The 26,605-nt window shown below is 33.2% G+C and overlaps 1 protein-coding gene across 1 annotated transcript; it reads left to right on the top strand.

Moving 5' to 3' along the window:
• Positions 1-1,571: 1,571 nt before the first annotated feature.
• LOC114335617 (uncharacterized) lies at positions 1,572-14,863 on the top strand. The gene is made up of 2 exons (XM_028285880.2): positions 1,572-1,733; positions 9,582-14,863. The coding sequence occupies exons 1-2, from the start codon at positions 1,731-1,733 to the stop codon at positions 10,137-10,139; spliced, it is 561 nt and encodes a 186-aa protein (XP_028141681.1). The 5' UTR covers positions 1,572-1,730; the 3' UTR covers positions 10,140-14,863.
• Positions 14,864-26,605: the final 11,742 nt, after the last annotated feature.

Raw genomic sequence — 26,605 nt, 5'->3', positions numbered from 1 at the left:
TATGCTGCTCTCCCTGATCCAACCAAAACAAACCCCATCGTGCAGTCCCGGATTGCAACGAACGAAATGGCATAGATGCCCTAGCGGCAACTGCTACAACATAACTAACCTTTCACTCTAAAGGGATATAAAACAACATAATGCTATTCTACACCCCACCAGAATGAAAACAATGGGAACCTTCTCTGGTTACACCTCCGAGGCTTCTACAGTATGCAAGCCATACGGATGCTGAGACTAAGGAAGATGAGGTAATTCCACAATTTACAATTCACGTCCCATCTGCTCAGTGTGGTAAAGTTCCAACGAGAATGGTTCCCTTCGTACTACAATCAGAGTAAATGTATATCAAAAATGAATAACCATTTTCAATTTCGTTGCAAAACGAAAATACAGCCGAACCATATTCTAGTCCAATCAGAGAGTCCAGCAAGCACCTCTAACGGTTTCGAAACGTATTAGTCTGTCATCAGGAGGTACATATGCTGCTCTCCCTGATCCAACCAAAACAAACCCCAGCGTGCAGTCCCGGATTGCAACGAACGAAATGGCATAGATGCCCTAGCGGCAACTGCTACAACATGACTAAGTTTTCACTCTAATGGCATATAAAACAACATAATGCTATTCTACACCCCACCAGAATGAAAACAATGGGAACCTTCTCTGGTTACACCTCCGAGGCTTCTACAGTATGCAAGCCATACGGATGCTGAGACTAAGGAAGATGAGGGAATTCTACAATTTACAATTCACGTCCCATCTGCTCAGCGCGGTAAAGTTCCAACGAGAATGGTTCCCTTCGTACTCCAATCAGAGTAAATGTATATCAAAAATGAATAACCATTTTCAATTTCGTTGCAAAACCAAAAAAATAGCCGAACCATATTCTAGTCCAATCAGAGAGTGCAGCAAGCACCTCTAACGGTTTTGAAACTTATTAGTTTCTCATCAGGAGGTACATATGCTGCTCTCCCTGATCCAACTAAAACAAACCCCAGCGTGCAGTCCCGGATTGCAACGAACGAAATGGTATAGATGCCCTAGCGGCAACTGCTACAACATGAGTAAGTTTTCACTCTAATGGCATATAAAACAACATAATGCTATTCTACAACCCACCAGAATGAAAACAATGGGAACCTGCTCTGGTTACACCATTCTCGTTGGAACTTTAAAGCGCTGAGCAGATGGGACGTGAATTGTAAATTGTAGAATTGCCTCATCTTCCTTAGTCTCAGCATCCGTATGGCTTGCATACTGTAGAAGCCTCGGAGGTGTAACCGGAGAAGGTTCCCATTGTTTTCATTCTGGTGGGGCGTAGAATAGCATTATGTTGTTTTATATGCCATTAGAGTGAAAACTTAGTCATATCCCTTGTCAGTTTAGATTATGTATGTAAGTTTAACTAAATACAAACACGTTTAAATTTGGTCATTTTAGAAATTTCGGCCGTCAACTCGTTCTTCCCGCCTTTGTTTTACTCGACGTCTGCGTCTGTGGGAATTCCTCTCTCTTACAATAATAATTGTCTTCAGGCATTTTTTCTATTCCGTGAATCACTAAAACAGTTTAATTAAATATATAGCCCGAAATCCTTGGTTGATAAGCCAGTAGCCAGTCTCTTCTCGAATCTTTATCTGCTCGGTTACAGTTAAGTGAACTCGGACTCTTCAACAGTTTGTTTTGTTTTTTATTACGAATAAGATATTGTGACTCAAGGTTTCATTATGGTAAGTAGACGTTATATTTTATTGTTATATTTAAACGAAAAGTTACTTGATGTTAAGAAAACAGCGCAAGAATACAGAATACTTGAAAAGGAAATAGGACAGAATTTAATAACAAGCAATTTATAATTTGATATTAATTTGACGATTTTCTTCTTTTATCGATCACTCCAATTAGAAGTATTTGTGTTTAGATTTGCCAGTTTTTTTTTGTGTAATAAGTAATTCCAGTTTTTTTTTTATACTTTCTGTTGACTCTTCTATTCTTCTTGTTCAATCTGTCTTGTTCAATCCAGATGACTTCCTTATACAACTTATCCACCTTCATATATTTTTGGTATATTTTGTATATAAACACAATTTTCTGGTTAATTTCATTAAAATTCTTCCAAAGCACTATATGCGTAATTTTTTTTTATTTTATTCTGGCCTTGGTTCAGAACCTTTAGCCACGTAACTACATATATAAAATTATTATTCTTCGTTCATAAGTATAAAATTGTCCAGTATATACTTAAAAATAAAAAATAAAAAAAAATAAAGCTTACAAATTAATAACAATGCCTACGTACTATGTTAATAAATACAACTATATTAATTTTTTTTTCACTACGGTAAGAACTAAAACATACATAGGTTACAAAATAATATAATTAATTACAGTAAATATCTCATTCATACATTACATAATACAAAAGAAATACCTATTCATTCAAACGATTAGTTTTACATTCACACTTTTAATTTAATTTTTTGAAGAAATATCATAATTAGTTTAAAAATTTTAATGTTATCCACACTTAATAGCACATTTAAGTCTAGGGGAGTACTTAAACCTGCTTTCAGCAATTCTTGTAGCAGCCACATATGCGTAATTTATCTCTGTTAATTAAATACTTTTATGCACGACCAGGCGATAAAGTCTATATTATGTATACATTTGGCGGGCGTAAAGTGCCACTTTAGCGCCCGTGGGCTTCTTTATCGCCCGCAGGACGGTAATGTTAGATGGCGGGTGTGGTTAGTGTAACACAAAGTTTTTATTTATTGTATTTTATTTTAATAAAGGAATTATAACTTTAGCAATCAAACATACGTTTCCTACATCTATAATTTTATATTTATAACACAATTTGAACAATTATTTATAGAAATGTTAGGATTTGCTACTTTGTTCTGTTGTAAGTATAAATATGCAAAAAATACATTTTCTGTATAATTACCGTCTTTAACATTCTGCAATTTGCACCAACTAACAAATTCATCGTAGAACTTATCGTATATTTTCTTAGATTTAGCGGGTAGTAAACTTAATTTTGCATCTGCTGCTGCTTTAAAAATTTCCGGTGGTGTTCCATAAAATATTTCATCGTCACTAGTTTCCATTTCCATTATTAAAGAACATCTTGTGAAAAATGTGTTATGAAACTTTCAATACGATAAATAATGGCGACTTACTATGACTTATTTACTTTGTTGTTAGGGTAGCGCGAACATAGCTATAGATAGAGATTACTGTTCTATTCTTTTTCTCATGATCATCTTTCAGTGCGTCACAGTTTTTCGATTTCTCTCTAACGCATTAAATTGTATGTGACAGAAAAAAAGGCACGTCTGGGAATACTTCGGTAATTATTCTAGTTCGGTGATTATTCTAGTTGTCGATAGATGGCGCCATAATCAAAAAAGAATTATTTATTAAATAAAATAATAATATTATCAATATAATCTGTACAATTTATAAGACTATACAAATGAAAGAAAATACCATTTTATAAATGCAATAGACACAATTGATTTGGTTTTATTCCAAATTGAAAATAAAATTTGACCACTGTCAGATTTAACTAAAATGTCACGTTAGAATAAATGTCATAAATGTGTATTATCACGGACTTACCTTTTTTTCTATAATTTGTGACGCACTGAAAAATGTTCATGAAAAGGAGAATATCATATTATTATTTCTTACACATATTTCTTTCAATATGACATTTTTATTAACTAACCAATACAAATGATTCGGTGAATTGTTATACAGGATGAGTTTTAATAAATTGAGCTATAAAATTCATGCAACTTTTGAAACGGTATTTATAATAAAATGCTCGCAGAAGGTGGAAAGAAAAAGAAGCATTAAAAAATAATAACTAAAACGATCGTGCAAGGAATTTTGTATCTTTATTAATAAATGATCATTAAAACAGTCGTGCATAAAAATTTGTATGTATTTCGGGCGTAAACAGCGTTTATGGACCTTACGTGTTAATAGCCCTCGCCTATCGGCTCAGGCTCTTACTTACACTTCGCGGTCCATAAACGCCTGTTTTACGCCCTTGATACATAAATAACTATTAATATATTAATTTTTCTGGTCTTTTTATAACTCATCTGAAAATTTTGGTTTTATAGATGTATGTAGCAGTATTTTTGTAACGAGGTAAAACTTTGTAGAATTTGTTTTAAAAATTACTTGGTCGATAGCTTTTTAAACTGGTCCTGTCTCCCTTTTTCATTCTCTTTGTCTTTATCTCTAACCTCACTATCGCAGTTTATGTCAATAAATCTTTATTAACGAAAAGAAAATATTTTTGTTGTACTATGAATTACACTATAAATTAATATCTAATGAATTCGAACCATTGTATTCGGTTATTATCACTACAACATAAACTATTCAAGTTTAACAAAATAATCCCATAAGAATCAATGTTAAAACGTCCTTACAAAATCTGACAGCGTGTCACGTGACTGTATTGACCTGTGTTGATTCTGTCACCTAGAGGAAGAAATAGCAGAGCACATTTTTTATGTTAGTGTGACGTGACAGCCTGACAAATGTACGGTTCTTTGCATTAGGCGAATAAAGATTTCTGACAAAAAGCTGCATGGAAGGCTCAGTCTCGAAGTTATTTGACCTGTGAAAAAATGTCACGTTAAAGAATTTCGGACAAGAAAACCACAATAGATCTGAAAATATCGTAGTGGAATATACACCTCAAAAATGAAAAATGATTTCATTAACGTTTAGACGTCCGAAGTGGAAGTCTAAACGTTATACGATTTCTAAACGATTAAAATCATTTTTCAAGTTAAATTGTGACTTATTTCACAATTAGAATAATAAATTACATAAATTCCACCAAGTAATAGCTTCAGAACTATATGGCTATCTTTGTCTTTATTCGGGATCGGCATCCTGACATTTCTCCAAAAGTTTTAATCTTGGGTCATACAGACATACTAATATCAATCCTCTTTACCCAAATGTTCTACACCAACTTTTTTGATGTTCCTTTTCAATTTCTTCCTGCATATTTCAATTCAAAAATTCTTCAAATTGTTTGGTTGATGTCTTGACGTTCAACATGTCCTAAACATCTTAACCTAAAATCTCTAATTTTGGCATTAATTGGGATATTCCTAGACTTCTTCTACTATACTTTCTTCTTTATTCTTCTTCTTCTTTTGCCCTTTAATTCGTCCAATTTTGAACATAGGCTTCCCCGAATTTCCTCTATTCGCTCCTGTTTTGTGCTATCTGTTTCCGGTCCAACTCATCTGGGTTCGTCCTCTTGCTCTCTTTCCTGTTGGTGGTATCCATTGTTTGTCTAGCGGTATGGCCTGCGAATCTCCATTTTAGCCTAGCTAGATGTTGTCCTCGGTCTTTGACTTTTGTTTTATTTCTTACTTTGACTTGTCTCTTTTGACTTTTGACTGTTAACTTTACTCCTAACATTGCTCTCTCCATGGCTCTTTGTGTATTCATTATTTTATCCATGTTTGCTTTGGTCAAGGTCCATGTTTAGCATGCGTATGCTACTATACCTACTTATTCTTAGTTTTATCCATTTTGGTAACTTTACTCATTCATCTAAGCATTTCCATTCATATTCGTTGTTACTCTTTCTTTTTAATTCGCGACATTCAGTTAAGTACACTATAGCTAGTCTTATGAGAGTTTTATAGAATTCTCCCTTTAGTTTGATTGGAATATTTCTGTCACACAATGTAGGTACATTAGCACTCTCTTGCTTCCATTTCATTTATTTCACTCTATTTCTACTGCATGCATCCTTATCCATTACCCTATGCATTAGCACTATGATACATCTTGCGGTCTGTATATAATTATTTAACTATCCTTAGTAGTTCTTAGTAGTTGTGCCCCCTAAATTTTCTATGGTGTCGACTTTACCCTTTCCTTTTTGTATGTTTTTTGTTAAAACCTAGATGGTATTATTTCCTTTATTTCTTGTTTGGTATTTTGTTTTTTGCAGTGTATTATTCTTTCCTTACCTTTGCCTTTGTAATGTTAATACTCAGTTCTCTAAATACTTCCTGCCTTACGTTATTATCTTTTTCATTTTGTCTCCTTTCTTCAAAAATGCATTTTGCATTTTCAACAATTTTCGGAAACGCCCATAAAAAGAAATTTAAAAAAACAACAAACCTATTTATATCAAATATATTCAGGAAAGTTCTTAAACGTCACCAAAAAATGAGGGAAATAAACTTGATCAAAAAATACCGATTTGCATAACGACGTAGAAAAATGTTTATATTTTTTACTTTATTACTAATACGTCACTGAAGAAAAAATCAGCATACAAACAATATATTCCAAATAATTATCATTTTTATGTTATTGAATGCAAAGAATAGGTTACGAGTTTATCTTCATTCAAGGCAATCTTGTTTTTACTATATTTTCAACGGAATTGAATAATTATATATACAGTGTGGAATTATTTATCTTGATTAAAGAGGTTATCGCTGTATTAGTTTACATTTATTGGATTTCTATATATTTTGGTTAATATTTAATAGCCAGATAGCAAAACAACACAATGGACCCTTTAATTAGTTAAATAACAAAAATAGGTAATAAAGAACATAAATGTTTAGATAGTCTAATACATAAATAATAAAGATAATAGCATAAAACTTAAATTAAAAATTTTGCTACGTATTTACTTATAGACGAAGCAACGAAGCACTAAAAAGCCCAAAACCGAGGAATTTTGTGCAGTAAGATGAATCGTCATGCAACTTTTTGCATTCGACTCGAGAGAGTGTCAGGCAATGTTGTGAACTAAATTGATCTCCGGCAAAAAATTTTGTGAATAAGAAAATGCATTTTCAAAGTACATCTCGAAGAGATGGAAAATGAAAAATTTAGAACTCAGGAAATATTGACGGAAATGAGTTCAATATTTATACTTGGGGGTTTTGGAGTTCACTGAACACGACTTTTTTGATGGCAATGGTCTCCGAGGTACCTGGTGCCCAGGGTGGAACCCATCGCCCGGGACGATCGAATTATTCGCGGGACGAACGAATACTTCTTTAAATGAAGATTGGATCGAAACTCTGAAAAATACGTGTTCAAAATTTTTCAAAAATCTATCGAATGATACTAAACACGTCCCATCTACTCCACCCCCTGGAGGTGGGGAGGGGGTAACTTTAAAATCTTAAATGGAACCCCCATTTGTTATTGCAGATTTGGATTACTTACATAAAAATAAGCAAATTTTATTCAAAACATTTTTTTAAATTGTGGATAGATGTCGCTATGATCGGAAAAAACATATATCGTGATACCATAGGTAAATTATACAGGGTGTCCCGAAAAGATTGGTCATCAATTATACCATACATTCTTGGGTCAAAAAGAGTTTGATTGAACCTAACTTACCTTAGTACAAATGTGATCATAAAAAAAGTTACAGCCCTTTGAAGTTACAAAATGAAAATGGATTTTTTTCAATATATCAAACAATTAGAGATATTTTATTCAAAATAGACATGTATCATTCTTATGGCAGGAGCAACTTAAAACAAAACTATAGTGAAGTTTCTCCGCCCTATAAAAATTTTATGGGGGTTTTCTTCCCTTAAACCCCCCAAACTTTTGTGTACATTCCAAGTAATTCATTATTGTGGTACCATTAGTTAAACACAACGTTTTTAAAACTTTTCCCTCTTAGTATTTTTTCGATAAGCCAGTTTTTATGGAGATGCGGCTTCTTTTTTAATATATTTACATAAAAATTTTATGAGGGTTTTGTTCCTTTAAACCCCCCAAATGTTTGTGTAAGTTCCAATTAAACTATTATTGTGGTACCATTAGTTAAACACAGGGTTTTTAAAACTTTTTTGCCTCTTAGTCTTTTTTTAACAAGTCACCTTTTATCGAGATGTTGCTTCTTTTTAAAAATATACATAAAAATGTAAATTATAAATAAAATTCCAGATTATTAACAGGTCTCTGTAATCGTACTTAACCATATACAAATATGTGGTGGATTCGACAAATATTCAAATTATGTCGATAAACACTGGCTTATCGAAAAAGTACTAGGAGGCAAAAAAGTTTTAAAAATATTGTGTTTAACTAATGGTGCCACAATAATAATTTAATTGGAACGTAAACAAAAGTTTGGGGGGGGGGGGGGGTTTAAAGGACCAAAACCCCCATAAAATTTTTATGGGGTGCCCAAATTTCACTTAAATTTTTTTTAAGATGTTGCTGCCATAAGAACTACACATGTTGATTTTCAATAAAAAATCTCTAAGAGTTTTCGATATATGAAAAAAAATCGATTTTCATTTTGTAACTTCAAAGGGCTGTAACTTTTTTGTGTGCACTATTGTATATAGGTAAGTGAGGTTCAATCAACCTATTTTTGACTCCCGAATCTGTGGTATGATTTAAGACCAATCTTTTCGGACATCCTCTATAAACGGTCTAATATCACGAGAAATACACTTCCGAATAAAAAACCAAAAAAACGTATTTAATATTTTTCAAGAACCTATCGAATAACATCAAACACGACTCTCCACTCCACCCCCTGGTGGTGGGGCGAGGGGTAACTTTAAAATCTTAAATAGGAGCATCCATTTTTATTGCAGATTTGGATTCCTTACGTAAAAATAAGTAACTTCTATTCGAGACATTTTTTCGAATTATGGATATATGGCGCTGTAATCGGAAAAATACTATTTATTAGCGCCAGCTATCAACAATTCTAAAAAATGTTTCGGATAAATGTTACTTATTTTTCATGAGGAATCCAAATATGCAATAAAACATGGGGATTCCTATTTGATATTAAAGTTACCCCCACCCCACCTCCAGCGGGTGGAGTGAAGTGAAGGGTCGTGTTTAATGTTATTCGATAGGTTCTTGAAAAATATTAAACACGTATTTTTTGGTTTTTTATTTGGAAGTGTATTTCTCGAGATATTAGACCGTTACCGTTTCTATAATTATTTACCTATGCTATCACAATAAATCGCTTTTTCCGATTATAGCGCCATCGAAACAAAATTCGAAAAAATGTCTGAAATAAAATTTACTTATTTACGTAAGCAATCCAAATCTGCAATAACAAATAAGGGTTTTCATTTAAGATTTTAAAGTTACTCCCACCCCACCTCCAGGAGGTGGAGAGTAAGGGGGTCGTGTTTAGTGTCATTCGATAGATTTTTGAAAAATATTGAAAAGGTATTTTTCAGTTTTTCGATCCAATCTTTATTTATTACTACTGTTATTGTCTACTAAAGTACTATACTACTATCCTACTACGGATATGCCTACACCCTACACTATCGTAATTTGACATTCAAATACATTTTGAAAACAGTTGCAGCTCTTCTGCAGTTCGTCGCAGATCTTAAGTTCTTAGAATTCTTCAGAAAGCCTTCTTTTTCTCGTGATGCTAACAAGGTACTCAGTAAATGATCTTCAGTAAATGAATTGTATATTTTTTTAATTTTCGTACGTTGTACGAATATGTTTCTAGGAATTTTGTTATTCTATAATTATTTTTTCATTTTCAGATCTACTTCATACTCGCTTCTGTCCTTATTGCTTCTGCCACCGCACAAGGTAGACCATCTTTCGCAGGCAGCAGTTCGAAAGGCGTCCCTGATGTAGCGTCACGATTTAAAACTGAAGGCACCGTATCTAACCAAGCTCCGCAGGACTTCGCTAGCAGGCTAGGGGTACCTGATAGAACCCCAGAAAGAATTCCTGTTGACCCAAATGTTGATCTTAAAAACCGAGTTAATACATGGCCGGACGAAAACAAACCATTTTGGCATGTCAACGCTGAAGCCATTCAAAAACATATCGGAGCTTCTCCAAACCGTGAAACCAACTTTAACGGAAATCGACCTGTTTCTACTAGTGGAAACCAAGAACCTGTTTTTAACACCGGAAACCAAAGACCTGTTTCTAATACCGGAAACCAAGGATTTGAAAACAGATTCGGAGCCGGTGGTAGTCAATCAGGACCACAAGTCTCTGGAAACTCTTTCAGCATTTTCATGAATAACCAATGGAAAACATACGTTTATGACCCAAACACAGATGCTTGGTATGCTAAAAGAAATTGATTTCTTATAAGTTATATACCTATTTGTGATAAAATTTCGAGGTATAATTTATAAGACTTATCTAGTTTTAGGCCATGTTTGTTAAAAAAGTTAGTTGAAATTCCATTGTAAAAATCACAAACACAAAAACAGAAATATACAAGCAATAGCTAAAAATTCTTTGTAGTTTCCAGCTAATAACTCAATAAACATATTGAATTAGGAATTAAGGTACGATTCCGACATCGACGGCAGACGGCAACTGCAGGCGGTAGTTAGAGTTATCGCCATGACGACGTGATTATTTTGCACTATTAGTTTGTATATTTATTAGCAACTAACGTTATGCTGGACAGCAGTTGCTAATAAATTGTAAGTCCCACGAAAGGGCGCCATTTTAATGTGGCACTAAGTATGCCCCAAACACGGTGGGCGACATTTTAATGTGGCACGCCTATGGATAACAAAGGCAAAAAATATGTAACATGACAAATTTAACAAAATATAAAAATATACTTGGTGCTACTTAACTTTTGATATACCTCGGAAGCTCTAAGTCTTCAGAGACCTAGGGGTGTGGATTCTTAATAGATGTTAAATAAAATTGAAACTCAAATGCTCGGGGGACGCCATAATTAAAAAAAAGGAAATATCATATATGTTTACTTATAAAAAAAAAATGTAAAACTAATAATGGCGGTTATTTGAAATATCTGTACTTACCGTAGGCTACTTTCATGTGTGATTACTTTACAAGGATAATAGAGATTGGTAAAGAAAATCTCTAAGGTCCAGAAAAACAATAAAGCTCCGGGAGTTGATGAAATACCAGCAGAACTATATAAGGTAGGTGGCGACCACCTGGCAAGTCACATCCACGCGCTCATCAGAGACGTATGGCAAGAAGAGAAAATACCCGACCACTGGAAGAAAAGTATGGTATGCCCGATCTATAAAAAAGGAGCCAAACTCCAGTGCAAAAACTACCGTGGAATCTCTCTACTCTGTACAGCATATAAAGTCCTCACGTATATTATAAACCAGCGGCTCCAACCACTAGCAGAAAATATTATTGGAGAGTATCAGACGGGCTTCCGACGGGGAAGATCGACACTGGATCAAATATTCACAGTAAAACAGATCTTGAGCAAAGCATGGGAACACGATGTTGATGTTCACAACGTGTTTGTAGACTTCAAACAGGCATACGACTCAGTCAAAAGGAACAAACTATACTATATATTGGCTGAATTGGCAATACAACACAAGTTAATAAGACTCATTAAAGCCACAATGGATGAAACTCAGGCATGTGTACGAATACAAAACCACCGGACAGACCTTTTTAACATTTCGCAGGGACTAAAACAGGGAGATGGGCTGGCCCCAACACTGTTTAACCTGGCACTGGAGTATGCGGTTAGGCAAATGCAAACTGGACGAGGAAATCTACTGACCAACCGAACGGTTCAACTGGCCGCTTATGCTGATGATATTAATATTATCAGTAGAACATCAACAGGAGCACAGGAAACATATGCAGAGTTAAAAACACAAACAAAAATGGAAATTAACACAGAAAAAACAAAAATAATGACTCAGACGAGAAGAAATATAGTCCCAGAAAACATTATACATGAAGATGACATTGAAACGGTTGAAAAGTTTACATATCTGGGAGTAGAAATATATGCCGACGGATCAGAAGATGGAGAAATACGGAAGAGAATAACGCAGGCAAACAGAGCTTATTTTGCCCTCTCCCATATATTTCGGTCTAAAAGTGTCCACCGAAATACAAAGATGAGAATCTATAAAACCTTATTTCGACCAATAACATGCTATGGCAGTGAAGCCTGGGTGCTGAAAGAAACATCCAAAAACAAACTCGACACATTCGAAAGGAAAGTACTTAGGAGAATACTAGGACCTGTGAGGGAAAACGGAATCTTCAGAAGTCGATACAACAACGAGCTTTATAAACTTTATAAGGAAACGCCCCTGTCAGATTTCATTAGATTACAAAGATTGCAATGGGCCGGACATGTGATAAAAATGGGAGAGGATAGGCTACCAAAACGAGCACTGAATGCTAGAATGCAAGGAAAGAGACCGGTTGGGAAGCCATGAAAGCGCTGGGAAGACACAGTAAACAGCGACGCACAAGCCCTTTTAGGAGTCCGTATATGGAGAAGAGCAGCCACAGACAGGCAAGGGTGGAGGCAAAAAATAAAGGAGGCCAAGGCTCAATTTGGGCTGTAGTGCCGTAGAAGAAAAAGAAAGAAAATCTAGTAATTAAACATAATTCTTACTTTATTGAAACAAATAAAAATTCAGCAAGGTTGTTATCAAAAAAAAATAAAGTTTCATCAATTCGCCAGAAAACGTAAGAGTTCAACAATAAAAAATAGCGCAAGTACCTTTACGACCCATTTTTTTGTCACGCACATAATGACACTCAATTTTACAGAAAAGTACAGGTATTAATTATATTAGAGATGAAATTCCATTGTTCGTTTATTGTATGTAACACTTACACATATATCATTTATTATTATTTTTGTTATTAATTAAACTTAATTGAATGAAACGAAGGACTTTTCGACAAAAGAAAACTAATAGATGTGTTCAATCCATCACTAGGAACACAAAATACGGTCGAGAATTTATATTCTCTACGACCACAGCAGCCACTTGAGCCTACTTCGGCTCTGAAAAACTCAAAGGAACTGTACTAAATACAAACAACTAATTTTCTCCATTGAACTATTTTCAACAATTTTCTCCGTCAGCAAGGCAAGGCCTGCTGACGGAAAGACACAAACTTCTTATTCTAGCTCTCTAGAACTGATCGCTCTTCTCGAATACTTAGAACTCATCTCGATTATACTTCCAACTCCTCTAACACCCAAAACTCACTCCATCTCCCCATTTTTCTATCCTACTCCCGGTTTTACCAATCAAAAAAATTCGCCAATTTTCACTCTTATCTCAAAACGAAAAGAAAAGGTTTAAGCAAACTTCAATCACGCCTTCAAAGGTAATAACTCATTCTTCCGCAAATATGATTCAATCTACGAAATTCTAATGATTTGTGTTTCAGCTCAAATTCTCCCAGGCTTTTTTTGCAACGTACGCCATATTACACGTGTGAACTCGTTATATTGTATAAACACACTCAGAGCCTCTCATCTGCAACGGTATGCACTATGTAAACAAATCAGTCCAAAGCATCATATTTTCGACGCCAAAAATACATTAGCAAAAAGATTTACGAGTCTCAATTCTTTGACAGCAAAATTCAACTTTTGACAAAAACAGAGATACGAATACGCATGAGAATCAAGAATTAATTACGTAATACTACAAATTCATGAGAAATGAAAAATAATCACACATTTCCACGCAACAAACACAATTTCTGAAACGGATTTACCATATAGGGTGAAGCAACAGTATCAGGAATTCGAAAACGTTAATGCCCTTTGCACACGTTACAAAATATACAAATTAATAGTGCAAAAGTAATGACGTCGTTATAGTGACAACTCTAACTGCCGCCTGCAGTTGCCGTCTGCCGCCTTCCGTCGATGTCGGAATCGTGCCTTTACAAATAATAACTTAGAACCTATACAGCAGCAAATATAAAGAAAAAAATTATAAACAGAAAAGTGTGCTGACTCTTCTGACCAAAACTCAACTGAAAATAAATAACAAAAAATAAAAAATATGGTTAGTCATATTTTACACATATTTAATGTGTAAAATCGCATCCTAAAATTGTTTAAAAATGACATAAAATTTGTCAAAATGAGAATTGTAGATCTAGGGCATCATGAAACATGAAAACAAATCAAATGTTTCATATATTAATATCAGTGAAAAAATTATATTCTACATAAATATTATTAAAAGAAAAAATATTATTACTATTTTTGGATATGAAATAAAACTAAATTTTCAATGATTTCATGAATTATTTTTGTGATTATAACCTTTTTATTCCTAGTTTCAGGTATATTAGGACTATTTATATAATTATGCTAAAGATATAAAGAGACAAATATTTAATTTACTATTATATTGGAGTCATATTTTTGCTTTGTAATTCTGGAAAATTATTTTACCCAGTTCCATTTCCAGTTTTTTATTTTATAACTTTGTCTATTATACCTACACCAGTAATTTTTATTGTTTAAATATGTTTAATAAAAAAATATGATAATGGTTATAAAAACTAGATTTAATTAGAAATTTTAAATTTTTGTGACCTTGGAGACTTTTACTGTTTCCGACAAAAATGGTTATATCGTTTTATTTTGATGTATGTATCTTAATATTTTTGTACTTATAATATTTTTATTATTAAAAATAATTAAGGGAAAAGGCACAAAATGTCGCCTGTCAAAATTTTTAATATATTTTAAATGTATTCATTTTTTTAGAAAACTATTAAGTATTTTTGAAAAATTTAAACGCATAATGAAATATTACTTTATTACCGAGGGCCAAAAATCCCTGAAAACTTCTATAATGTTTATTTTAATAAGTTAATGGGGTGAAAATAATAGAGTAAATTTAGTGTGATTTTTAAATGCAAATATTTCATTCAAAATAAACAGGATTCGAAAAAAAATACATTTAAAATACATTGAAAATTTTGACAGGCGACATTTTCCGCCTTTCCTCTTAATATAATTATTTTTTTGCATTTTTGTAAATAAAATATGTATATGTCAAATTATCATTTTTGTTTTATTTACACTACGCGTTACAGAAAACGGGTCACCCACAAAATGGATCATTTTTGATGTCTCGCATGTCCTAAACCTGTTGTCCGATTTAAGTAAGTTTTTTAATATGTTAGAGCCCTATTCTTTAATAATATCGCTGTAATAATATTGTTGCTAGACAGGTAAATTGTCATTGTATACAGGGTGTACCACGGTCAAACTGTGTTCCTTTCTCCAAGTTCACCACACCCTGTGGAATATTCTACCATTTATAAAATACTGAAATTAAAATCGAACTATAGCTTCAGGTTTTCTTAATATTCTGTTTTTTAATTCATTCGCTTATGTTGGATAATAAAAGTTAGGTACTTTAACAACTAGCCATGTTCTTCAACAATACAGGGTGTTTCTAAATAAGTGCGATAAACTTTAAGGGGTAATTCTGCATGAAAAATAATGACCGTTTGCTTGATAAACATATGTCCCCAAATGCTTCGTTTCAGAGATAAGGGATGTTGAATTTTTTTCTTACAAAAAATTGCCCAAAAAATTGATTTATTTATTGCCCTAAAGCTGGTTGATATATGCAAATGAAATTTGGTGGGTTTTAAGAGTTAGTTATTGCGCATTTTTTGACGTACAATTAAGAATTTTATATTCACCATTAGCGTGCACACCGATCATATTACCGTTATTTGTAGATATATTAAGTTGTAAAATATATTCATAACAAACAATTTTCGAGGATTAAACTATATCTCCTTTAATAGGTAATTTGTGAAACGCTCCTCGCGTATGTTACTCCAGGGTAATAAGCTACAAATAGACCATGTTCGGGAGACTCAAAGATCCAGGTAGCTGACAACTTTTTTAGTTATTTTAGACCTATAGGAAGAAAACCTACCTGTTTCCTGCCTAGAGTTCGCGTCCTTTTTTTAATTATTAACAATTTAGTGCAAAAAATCGCGATTTTTTCGATTTTTTGCACCCCATTCAAAAGCTAAATAGTTGACATACAATTACAAAATTTAATTTTTTAGAACATTAAAAAACCTTCAAAATGCCGATTTTTTAAAGTTAAAAAGTTAATTTGTTGCTACGCAAACTACAAAATAAGTGAAAATAGTTATTTGTTATTAAAATTTACTAAAACTACCTTAGAACTTTAGTGTTTCACACAAAGTTGGGTATTGGGGTACTTAACAAACCCTCAAAATTTGAGACCGATCCATTAATTAGTTTAAGAGTTACTCTAATTCTTTATCCCAGAGACCTTTATTTTGCAATTAACAGAAGACAGAAAATAATCAAGATAGGGCAATTCTGCGTATGCCAAATGAAAGTAGAAAACTAATGCTATATGTACTAAAAAATTTAGCCAAAAATCCAAATGCCAAATTTGTGAAATTTTGTAGTTTATAAGCATTTAGAATAACTTTAAAAATATTTTCCGTAGAAAAAATCATTTTACATATTAGAAAAGCTGGTATTTTACACGAATTTTTAAAAATGTAGTTCAATTGGTGACTAGTCGTGGTAAGTGAAGGGGGAGCTGGGAGCCGACAAATGCACGAGTTCAAAAACTAAAAAAGGCAACTTAAAACTACTTTTTTTTTTTTTTATTTTACAAAATAGTCGCATCAACCTCGGAGGTTATTAGCGACATATACATATACATAAGGTAATTTATTTACATATGTTAGATTTTGTTAAATACATTGATATCTTTAAGGAATTTTACCAAGTGTTCAATTTTACAATTTTCTCCTAAGATTTCACTTGTTGATCCGAGGATGTGGTTGTTCTGTCTCTGCAACTGGTATTTTGGACACTCTGCAAGTACATGCTTAACACTTAGTGGGATATTACAGTTTTCACATAAAGTGGGATTAGTGTGACCAATTATGTGTCCGTGGGTAAGTCGGGTATGTCCTAGACGAAGGCGAGTAACAATGACATGGTGAGTTCTGTTGTGAATTTGAGATTTCCACGGTTTTACAAACGTTTTCACTTCGCGAAGTTTTGAAGTTGAACTGTCCCACTGGTTTTGCCACAGATTTTCGACTTTCACTTTAATAAATGATTTTAAATCATTAAGAACTACATCTCTCACTTCACTCGCGGTTTCACTGTCCCTGGCTTGTTGGGCTGTCCGATCCGCCGCTTCATTTCCTTGGAGGCCAATGTGTGAAGGAACCCATAGGAATTGTACAATATGGTTGTTGTTTTGAATGGTAGCTAGTTCTTTTTTAATTAGGAGAGCAATTGGATGCTTCGTGTACAGTTGGTTAATGGTATGGATGGAACTGAGGGAATCGGTAATTATAAGAGCATTGGATATATTACTGGAGTTAATATGAACGAGAGATTGATAGATGGCGTATAGCTCGCCAGTATGTATACAGCTTAAGGATGGTAGTTTATACTCAAGTGTACTATTTGGAGTAATGACAGCTGCCCCAACTCCAGTAGATGTTTTAGAAGCGTCTGTATATATATGATAGGACTTAGAAAATTTTGTTAGTTTGTTGATGAAAGTATTTTTTATTAAGGAGTGTGGAGTATCGTTCTTTCTAAAGATATTTAAGGATGTATCGGATTGAGGAATGCTTAATGTCCAAGGAGGAGGAATTTCTATGAAGTTGGAATAGGTATTTGGTATCGGAATTTGTAAAGTCCTAAGGGTTTGCCTAACTCTTTCGTAGAATGGCGGTTTCATGTTCCTATTTTCAGTATATAGGTTTTTAAAACGATCAGTGAATATGTTATTTCTAGATGGATTGTTTGGATTAGAATTAGCAGCAAATGCGTATGTGAGAGTTAAGTGCATCCTTCTATGTTCAAGTGATGGCTCTCCAGTTTCTGCTCGTAAACTTTCTATTGGGCTGGTCCGAAATGCTCCTGTAGCTATTCTTAATGCCGTATTTTGGATTACGTCAAGGTGGTGTAATAAGGATTCTTTCGCAGATGCATATACTATGGAACCGTAATCTATTTTAGATCTAATTAGGGTTTTATAAATATGGATTAGGCAGTTATAGTCAGCTCCATAGTTTTTATTAGAGAGAGTTTTCATAAGATTAATTCCATTTTGGCATGTTTTTTTTATTTGTAGAATGTGTTTTTTCCATGTGAGTTTCGTATCAAAAATCATCCCTAAAAACCTAATATCATCGGCATAATTCAGGATTTGGTTACATAATTTTAGTTGCGGTTTATTCGGATCACGTTTCTTTGAAAATAACAAACACTTCGATTTGCTGAGTGAAAACTGAAATCCTGTTTTCTTCGACCAGTTTTCGAGTTCATGAAGTGAGGTTTGTAAGTGACGCTGTACTGATGAGATGTTTTTTCCTGAAGATACTAATACCAGATCATCCGCATATAATCTGCCATGAACTAAGCTGGAGTTTGATGCTATAATATTATTAATGGCAATTAAAAATAACGTTGCGCTTATTACAGACCCCTGAGGGGTGCCATTTGCTTGAAGTCTTATTGAAGATGTGCAGTGATTGACTCTTACTTGAAAATTGCGTTGTTTAAGGAAATTTGAAATGAAATTAATGATATTACCTCTAATATTCCAAGTGTGTAATGATCTGATAATATCGTAACGCCATGCTGTGTCAAATGCTTTTGTAATGTCTATGAATACTGCAATAGTTTCCTGTTTGTTTGCGAAAGATTCAAGAATTTCAGATTCTAAATCAATGAGGTTGTCAGTAGTAGTTCGATTTTGTCGAAATCCACTTTGCTCGTTAACCAGGAGGTGATTTTCTTCTAATATCCATAGCAATCTTTTATTAACTATTTTTTCCATGACTTTGCACATTACATTGGTGAGAGAGATGGGTCTATATGAGGAAATTTTAGTTCGTGCATTGTTAGGTTTGAGAATAGGTATAATTATTGAATCACTCCAGGAGGTTGGAAAGACATTATTTAACCATATTCGATTGAAAATTTTTAGAAGAGTACACTTTGCATTGTCTGGCAGTTTTTCCAAGAATACTAAAGGTATATTATCGGGTCCAGGAGCAGAGTTTTTTGTAGTATTAAGGGCAAAGTTAAGTTCATCTAAGGTTAAAGGGATATTGAAGGAACTGTTATCTCTATCTTCACAATCGAGCTGTTGTTTTTCTGTGATGATTTTGTGTTGTATAAACTCTTCGGAATAGTTGCTATTGCTGGAGTTTTTTTCGAAGTATGTAGCAAAAGCATCAGCTATTTCATTAGGTTTTGTTATTATATTAGTATTATGAGTAATAAAAGGCACTTGGTAAAATTTGTTTTTTCCTGATATTTTACGAATATTGGCCCAGACTGTAGATAAAGGTGTTGTACTGTTTATATTTGAGACAAATTTCCTCCAGTTGGTTTTTCGAGCATTTTTTGTTATATATCGAGCATGTGCTCTCTGTTTTTTGTATTCAGTTATGTTAGTTGTGTTACTATGTTTTTTCATTTTATTAAAAGATGCTTTATATTGCTTGATTGCATTTTGACATTCCGTATTCCACCATGGGAGAGGTCTGTGTTTCCTTAATATTTTAGTTTTTCCTATATGTGTTTCTGCCGCGTATGTAATAATATTCGTAAAAATGTTAAGAGTTTCATTTATATCAGTGTTTTCAAAACTAGATTCTTGTGATTCTATGCCTGTTTCTATGGCATCAGCGTACTTGTACCAATTAGCGTTTTTCAGGTTCCATTTTCGGACTGGTTGGTATTCAGAGATATTGTCATCAGAAAATACAGACATTTTTATTGGGTAATGGTCGCTCCCATACAAAAAGGGTAGGGGATCCCAATTAAGAGCAGTTGAAAGAGTTGGGTCACAAATCGATAGATCGATTGCCGATGTTGTACCAGTATGTACATTAAATCTGGTTGGTCTTCCATCATTGAGAATGTTTAAATTTTCTTCAATTAACAAGTCTTCGATTAGTCTGCCTTTGATATTAAAATTTGTTGAGCCCCACATTGGGTTGTGACTATTGAAATCTCCTACTATTAGTCTGGGCATAGGTATTTGTGAAATGAGTGCTTTTAAGTCGGTTAAGGTGATAAGTGTGTTTGGGGGAGTATAGATGCAACATATATTAATGCATTGGGAAGCTTTAACTGAGACGGCTACAGCTTCGATGTCTGTTTTTAGTGGAATCGTTTGTGCTTCAAGAGTATTTTTAACATAAATGGCCACTCCACCACTTGCTTTTTCCTGGTTGTTTCTATTTTTATAAAATGTTGAAAAATTTTTAAATGTGTGGCAATATTGGTCTTTGAAATTCGTTTCTTGGAGACAAATGATAGCGGGGGTAATATCATTAATTAAAAGTTTTAGCATTTCATAATGGGTATAAAACCCATTTATATTCCATTGTAATAAATTGAATGTTATAGTTATAATTATTGAATGTTCAGCTCCTGGGATAATTCAGTCGATGTATCCGTGTCAGGTTCTTCATCCTCGTAGTTGTCTTTTGTGAGCTGTCTCGTAATTTTTTTGTTAAGCTTTGTACATTTCAATTTTAATGAGCGTTCGGATGTATATGAATGAATTTTGGTTATGAGTTTTTTAAATTCTAGAATGTCTGCTGTATATTTATTTATAACGCTGATAACATCTTTTGTTCCATGAGCGTTTTCAAATAAATCAACTGTTTCCTCAAAAGTTAATATTTGCTTTTCGGAATTGAATAATTCTTTAATTGGTTGCATTAGCGTTTCTAATGGTATTGTTGATATTTTTGTTTTTATTCTTTTTTGTTTCTGAGTTGGCTTTGAAAATATATCGTCACTAGCTGATGTCTCAATCGGGGGTGATATTGCTTCAGATACAGTTCGTTTGGAGGATGATTTAGATGTATTTTCTTCGTTGGATACGCTAAATTCTTTTGGTGCTGGATTCTCTTTATTTTCATTAACCGAGCAAGAATTATTGCTTAGACTGGAAGATGAAGGCTGGTTAGTTATGACTATGTGAGGTGAGGGGGCTGATGAGGTGGATATATTTGGTTTGGATATCACTGGCATTGTATTATCTGTAGTTGATGTATCAAGAGGTGTTAGGTTGGTTGTAGATAATATTTTTGTTAGTGGCGTTGAATTATTTGATATGATTGTAGAAGTGCATGTTGTTGAAGGTGTAATAGCAGTCGTTTCTGTTGAAGTTACTGTACTAGGTTCGTTTCTGTTTGAAAGTGTAGCAGTTGGGACAGCTGTTTCTGAGTGATTTACATTTACTGAGCAACTACTGGAAATGTGGCCATGTTGTTTGCAAATGAAACATAAGTTGTCTAATGTCAAAAAAATTCGATTTGTAGTATCTTCATGAGTTATTAAAATGGTATCGGGAATTGGACCTGTGGGTGGAGATACGTAAATATGTCGACGGAAACTGAGTACATGTTTGTATTCAGGATTGTTGGTTCCTATTCGCAAAAATGACATTGATGAAGTTGGTTTTAGCCCTAAGAGCAGTAGTTCGTTTTCTATTACCTTATGCGGGATAGTGGGAGAAACATTGGATATTAGGAGTCTTTCACTTGGAGTAATTAGTCTACGGACTTGAATTTGTGTATTGTTTACAGTGATGAAACCTCTACTGTTTGAAAAAAATTCATCTACGACTTGTTTGGTTGAGAAATAGATACAGATACGATTGTTGGTGATTCTTGATGAAAAAATAATGTGTTTTGGACTAACTAAAGCTCCTACCGCTAACAAGTATTCTTCTAATTTAACATCATTGAGAGAATTAAAAACTACTGCTTGTAGCTTGGATGGATAGATTGTCTCTTTTTGTCTACTAGCTGCAGCAGAGTAAGATAAAGGTTTTTGTGATGTGGATTGCGATAATGATTCATCGCTATTATTAGTGACGTCGAATTCCATTTCTCAACACCATTTGATTTTCCTAAGTACGGACCTGTTCCGCTTCGGGTTTTGGTAATTGTCTTTAAAGACAAAAAATTGGTGTCGATCAATGACTGGTGTTGTTTATTGACGGTTTTATAAAATTCTTTGGTTATGAAATACTTATTAATAGAAAAATATGTACTCACAGAAAATGTTTTTCTATACACACTTAACTAACACTATTATACTTGATGTTAACGTAGTGTAAGAATACTATGATTGGTTTTTGTAAGTTAAATTTACTATTTGTCAGGATCGATCAAAAAGCATGTGTGCTTATTCGATATCAGTGCCGGACCTTCACTTAAAACTACTATCATTTTTATATCTCGGGATCTACTGAATATATTTTGATCGTTCTTTTTTAATGTAGATGTAATTTTTTTTTGTACATTACAAATATGCAATTTGTCTAGACATTTTTTAATTAATAAACAATCTAATTTGTTTAAACAATTTTTGAAAACATATTTTTTTTTCCCAAAAATCCATGATTTTAATCATACTCTCGTTATTAATCATAGAAAAAGTTAAGGTATACTTTAATAAATAAATTATCTTCAATAAATAACTATCTAATAAAAATCATTTATTAATTAAAGTGTACTTTAACTTTTTCTATGATCATTAATGATACTATGATTAAAAAAATAGATTTTTGTAAAAAAAATATTTTTTCAAGAATTGTTTAAACAAATTAGACTGTTTATTAATTAATAAATTTATAAACAAATTGCGTATTTGTAATGTACGTAGAAATTACATACAAATTAAAAAAGAAAGATCAAAATCCATTGAGTTGATCCGGAGATACAGAACTTTATATTCGTTTGAAATTGCTTTTTCGGTATTTTAACTCGGTGGATTTGTAAGTTCCCCCTAGTAATCGTTTGAACTACATTTTTGAAAAATCGTAGAGGGTACTGTGAATGTACAATGTTTGTGCAAATTATATAAGAAAAAATACAAATCCCATTCTTTAAAAGGGCATTAATGAGATTCCTTAATTATTATAAACAAATTAGCTGTGAATTAAAAAAAAACATATGTAGTATGGTATAGTTAGACCCAAACCCAGACATCCAAAGTGAAAGTTATCCTCCAACACCAAATTGTTCTATATGGTCCACATAATTTTCAGAAAAAAGTCACACCATTTTGAGCGTCGGGTTTAGGAGGGAGAGGGGGGAGAAGTCTGCAAATTCGTAGTTTTTTAAGTTTTTCGTCAATATTTCTAAAACTAAGCGGTTTAGCATGAACAACCCTCTACACAAAATTGTTCTACATTAAATTTGAAGTAAAAAAGGCCTTATGCATAACCCTTCTAAAATGAACGGTTCCAAAGTTACGGAGGTAGTATAGTATAATTGGTCCAAAAAAGGACTAACCCAGACATCCAAAGTAAAAGTTTTCCTTCAACACCAAATTGTTCTATATGGTCCACATATTGTTCAGTAAAAAGTTACACCATTTTGAGCGTCCGGTTTGGGGGGAGATGGGGGAGAAGTCGGTAAATTAGTAGTTTTTTACGGTTTTCGTCAATATTTCTAATACTATGCTTTAGCGTAAGGAATGTATTTTAGGAAAATGTTTTACATAAAATTTAAAACAAAAAAGGTTCTATACATAATTGTTATAAAGTCAACGGTTCCAGAGTTACGGAGGGTGAAAAGTGGAGGTTTTCGGTACTTTTTATATTTACCGATTTCTCCCCCCTCTCCCCCCCCCAAACCCGACGCTCAAAATGGTGTGACTTCTTTATGAACATTATGTGGACCATATAGAACAATTTGGTGTTGGAGGATAACTTTCACTTTGGATGTCTGGGTTTTTGGTATAGTTATATCATAAATATTGCCCAAAAAATATAAAAAGTATCGAAAACCTCGACATTTCACCCTCCGTAACTCTGGAACCGTTGATTTTATAACAATTATGTATACAGCATTTTTTGTTTTGAATTTTATGTAGAACATTTTTGTATATAACATTGTTTACGCTAAAGCATAGTTTTAGAAATATTGACGAAAAACTTAAAAAAAACTACTAATTTACCGGCTTCTCTCCCATCTCCCTCCCAAACCGGACGCTCAAAATGGTGTAACTTTTTACTGAACAATATGTGGACCATATAGAACATCTTGGTGTTGGAGGAAAACTTTTACTTTGGATGGTTGGGTTAGGCCTTTTTTTGGACCAGTTATACTATACTACCTCCGTAACTTTGGAACCATTCATTTTAGAAAGATTATGCATAGGGCCTTTTTTATTTCAAATTTAATGTAGAACAATTTTGTATAGAAGGTTGTTCATGCTAAACCGCATAGTTTTAGAAATATTGGCGAAAAACTTAAAAAACTACGAATTTACCGATTTCTCCCCCCTCTCCCCCCCAAACCCGACGCTCAAAATGGTGTGACTTTTTTCTGGACATTGTGTGGACCATATAGAACAATTTGGTGTTGAAGGATAACTTTCACTTTGGATGTCTGGGTTATGCCATCTTTTGGATCAACTATACTATACTCATGGCTAACTTTGTCCCAAATGAACCCAGGCTAAATTTTTTTATTTTAAAATTCGTGTTAAAATATTATCTTTTCGAATATATAAAAAGATTTTTTCTACGGACAACATTTTTAAAGTTATTCTAAATGTTTATAAACTACAAAATTTCAAAAATTTGGCATTAGGATATTTGACTATTTTATTATTTTTTTTATCTTTTTTTAATACATTTTGATACTATCACTCTTCTTCTGCTTTCATTTGGCATACGCAGAATTGCCATATCTTCATTATTTTCTGTCTTATCTGATTGCAAAATAAAGGTGTTTGAGATAAACAAATAGAATAACTCTTAAACAAATTAATAGATCAGTCTTAAATTTTGAAGGTTTGTTAAGTCCGCCAATGCCCAACTTTGGGTGCAACACTAAAGTTTTAAGGTAGTTTTAGTAAAAGTTATTAAAAAAAACGATTTTCACTTATTTTGCAGTTTGCGTAGCAACAAATTAACTTTTTAACTTTCAAAAATCTTCATTTTGCAGTTTTTTCAATGTTCTAAAAAACTTAATTTTGTAATTTTATGTCAACTATTTAGCTTTTGAATGGAGTGCAAAAAATCGAAAAAATCGCGATATTTGCACTAAATTGTTAATAATTAAAAAACGGACGCGAACTATAGGCAGGAAACAGGTAGGTTTTCTTCCTGTAGGTCTACAATAACTAAAAAAGTAGTCAGCTACCTGGATCTTTGAGTGTCCCGAGAAAATCCTTATTACTCTGGACTATATGTGTTCACTATTTCCCTAATAATAACAAAACTCATTTATATAACTACACTACATGCATTCACGTATAAAAATAACAACCTTCCTAGTTGTTACAAAACTTTGGTGCTTTGCTGCTAACTTTTGTGCAAGATTTCGTTATTCTAGCCATTACCATTTATTTTACTTAAGTGTTGGAAATCTGATCTTACTAAACTATACCTAATGTATAATGTGAGATATTGTGTTCAAAAGTTATGAAATTATACCAATAAAAAAATAAAAATGATAGATTGATAAAGGTAGTAATAACATACGAGTTACTGTTAGTATTATAACTTTGTTCGGAAACTCTTTTGTTATTGTATGTCTAAGTTAAATACTATTTGTATATGGGACTAAGTCATAATTGTGTAATGAAAATTGCATTTTATAATTGTTTTGATATTTGGATTTACACTCTAGGAATCGTTTCCAAAAAATATTATTTAAAATGAAGAGTTGTTATAACCTATATATTTGTTCTTCTTCTTCTTCTTCTTATTCTTCTTTTTCCTTTATTGGGTTATATCCCTCGGGATAATTCGCCCAGCTTACACCAGGGAAATACTCTTGTCTTGCTCTGGGCAGTCGAATATTTCCAAATATATATTAAAACTTTTATCGTTTGGAGGTCTAATATCTTTTTATATCTTTATCTTTTTAATTTTTTTAATTCAAAGTTTGGAATTGATTAATTAATAAGTTAAGTTTGGCTAAGTTAAGGAATTTAAGGATCAGCTTAATCCTACGTGGATTAAGGTTGGACATAAGTAGGCAAATTTCAATGGGGGTAGGGATATTTGTTTTAGCTAATTCTTTATATAGGTCAAAATTGGGTGACATTTATAGGGCACTCAAAAATCAGATGAGTTAAGGACACAACTTGGCCACAGTCACAATATAGGTTGTCGTTTACTCCTATCCTGACTAGGTGAACCGGAGTAGCACAATGGCCTGTCCTCATTCTAATAATGGTGGTTATATGTCTTCTGTCTTGGTATGAAAAATTGTGGTACCAGGGGAGTTTATCTCTCTGACCTACAATTTTAGAGTAAAATGAATTATTTCGATTTGTCCCCTGCCATTATTGCTTCCACCGATTCCTATATATTTCTTTTGGCCCTTTTGTTTGACAAATTGACTGGTGACTTACTTGGCCTCGATCTTGTAGGTAAATAGCCATGCTTTTAGGTAAAATTTCTGAGTGCGGTATTTGTAGTCACCATGATTTTATTGTTTTGTGTGTTTATGTATTATTTGGTTGGTTTCTTGAAAAAGAAAAACTTATGCAAAAAATCTGGAGAAACGCTTACAAATGCTAACCCAAGCACATTTTTCTGGCGCCTCTACCGATACTAGCCCTTCAGTAAAACCGGTTTGTTCAAGAAGGCCTTCTACGTGAACTGGCAACTGAAATCACGAGGCCTCAGAAGGTTTGATTTGTCATTAATAAAGTCCATTAGTACAAACCCCCGCAGTAAATGGAATTATTCCAGACCTCCTGCAGAAGTGACTG

Source organism: Diabrotica virgifera, chromosome 7 (assembly GCF_917563875.1).
Source record: "Diabrotica virgifera virgifera chromosome 7, PGI_DIABVI_V3a".
NCBI lineage: Eukaryota > Metazoa > Arthropoda > Insecta > Coleoptera > Chrysomelidae > Diabrotica > Diabrotica virgifera.
This window is presented reverse-complemented; position numbering and strand designations above follow the sequence as displayed.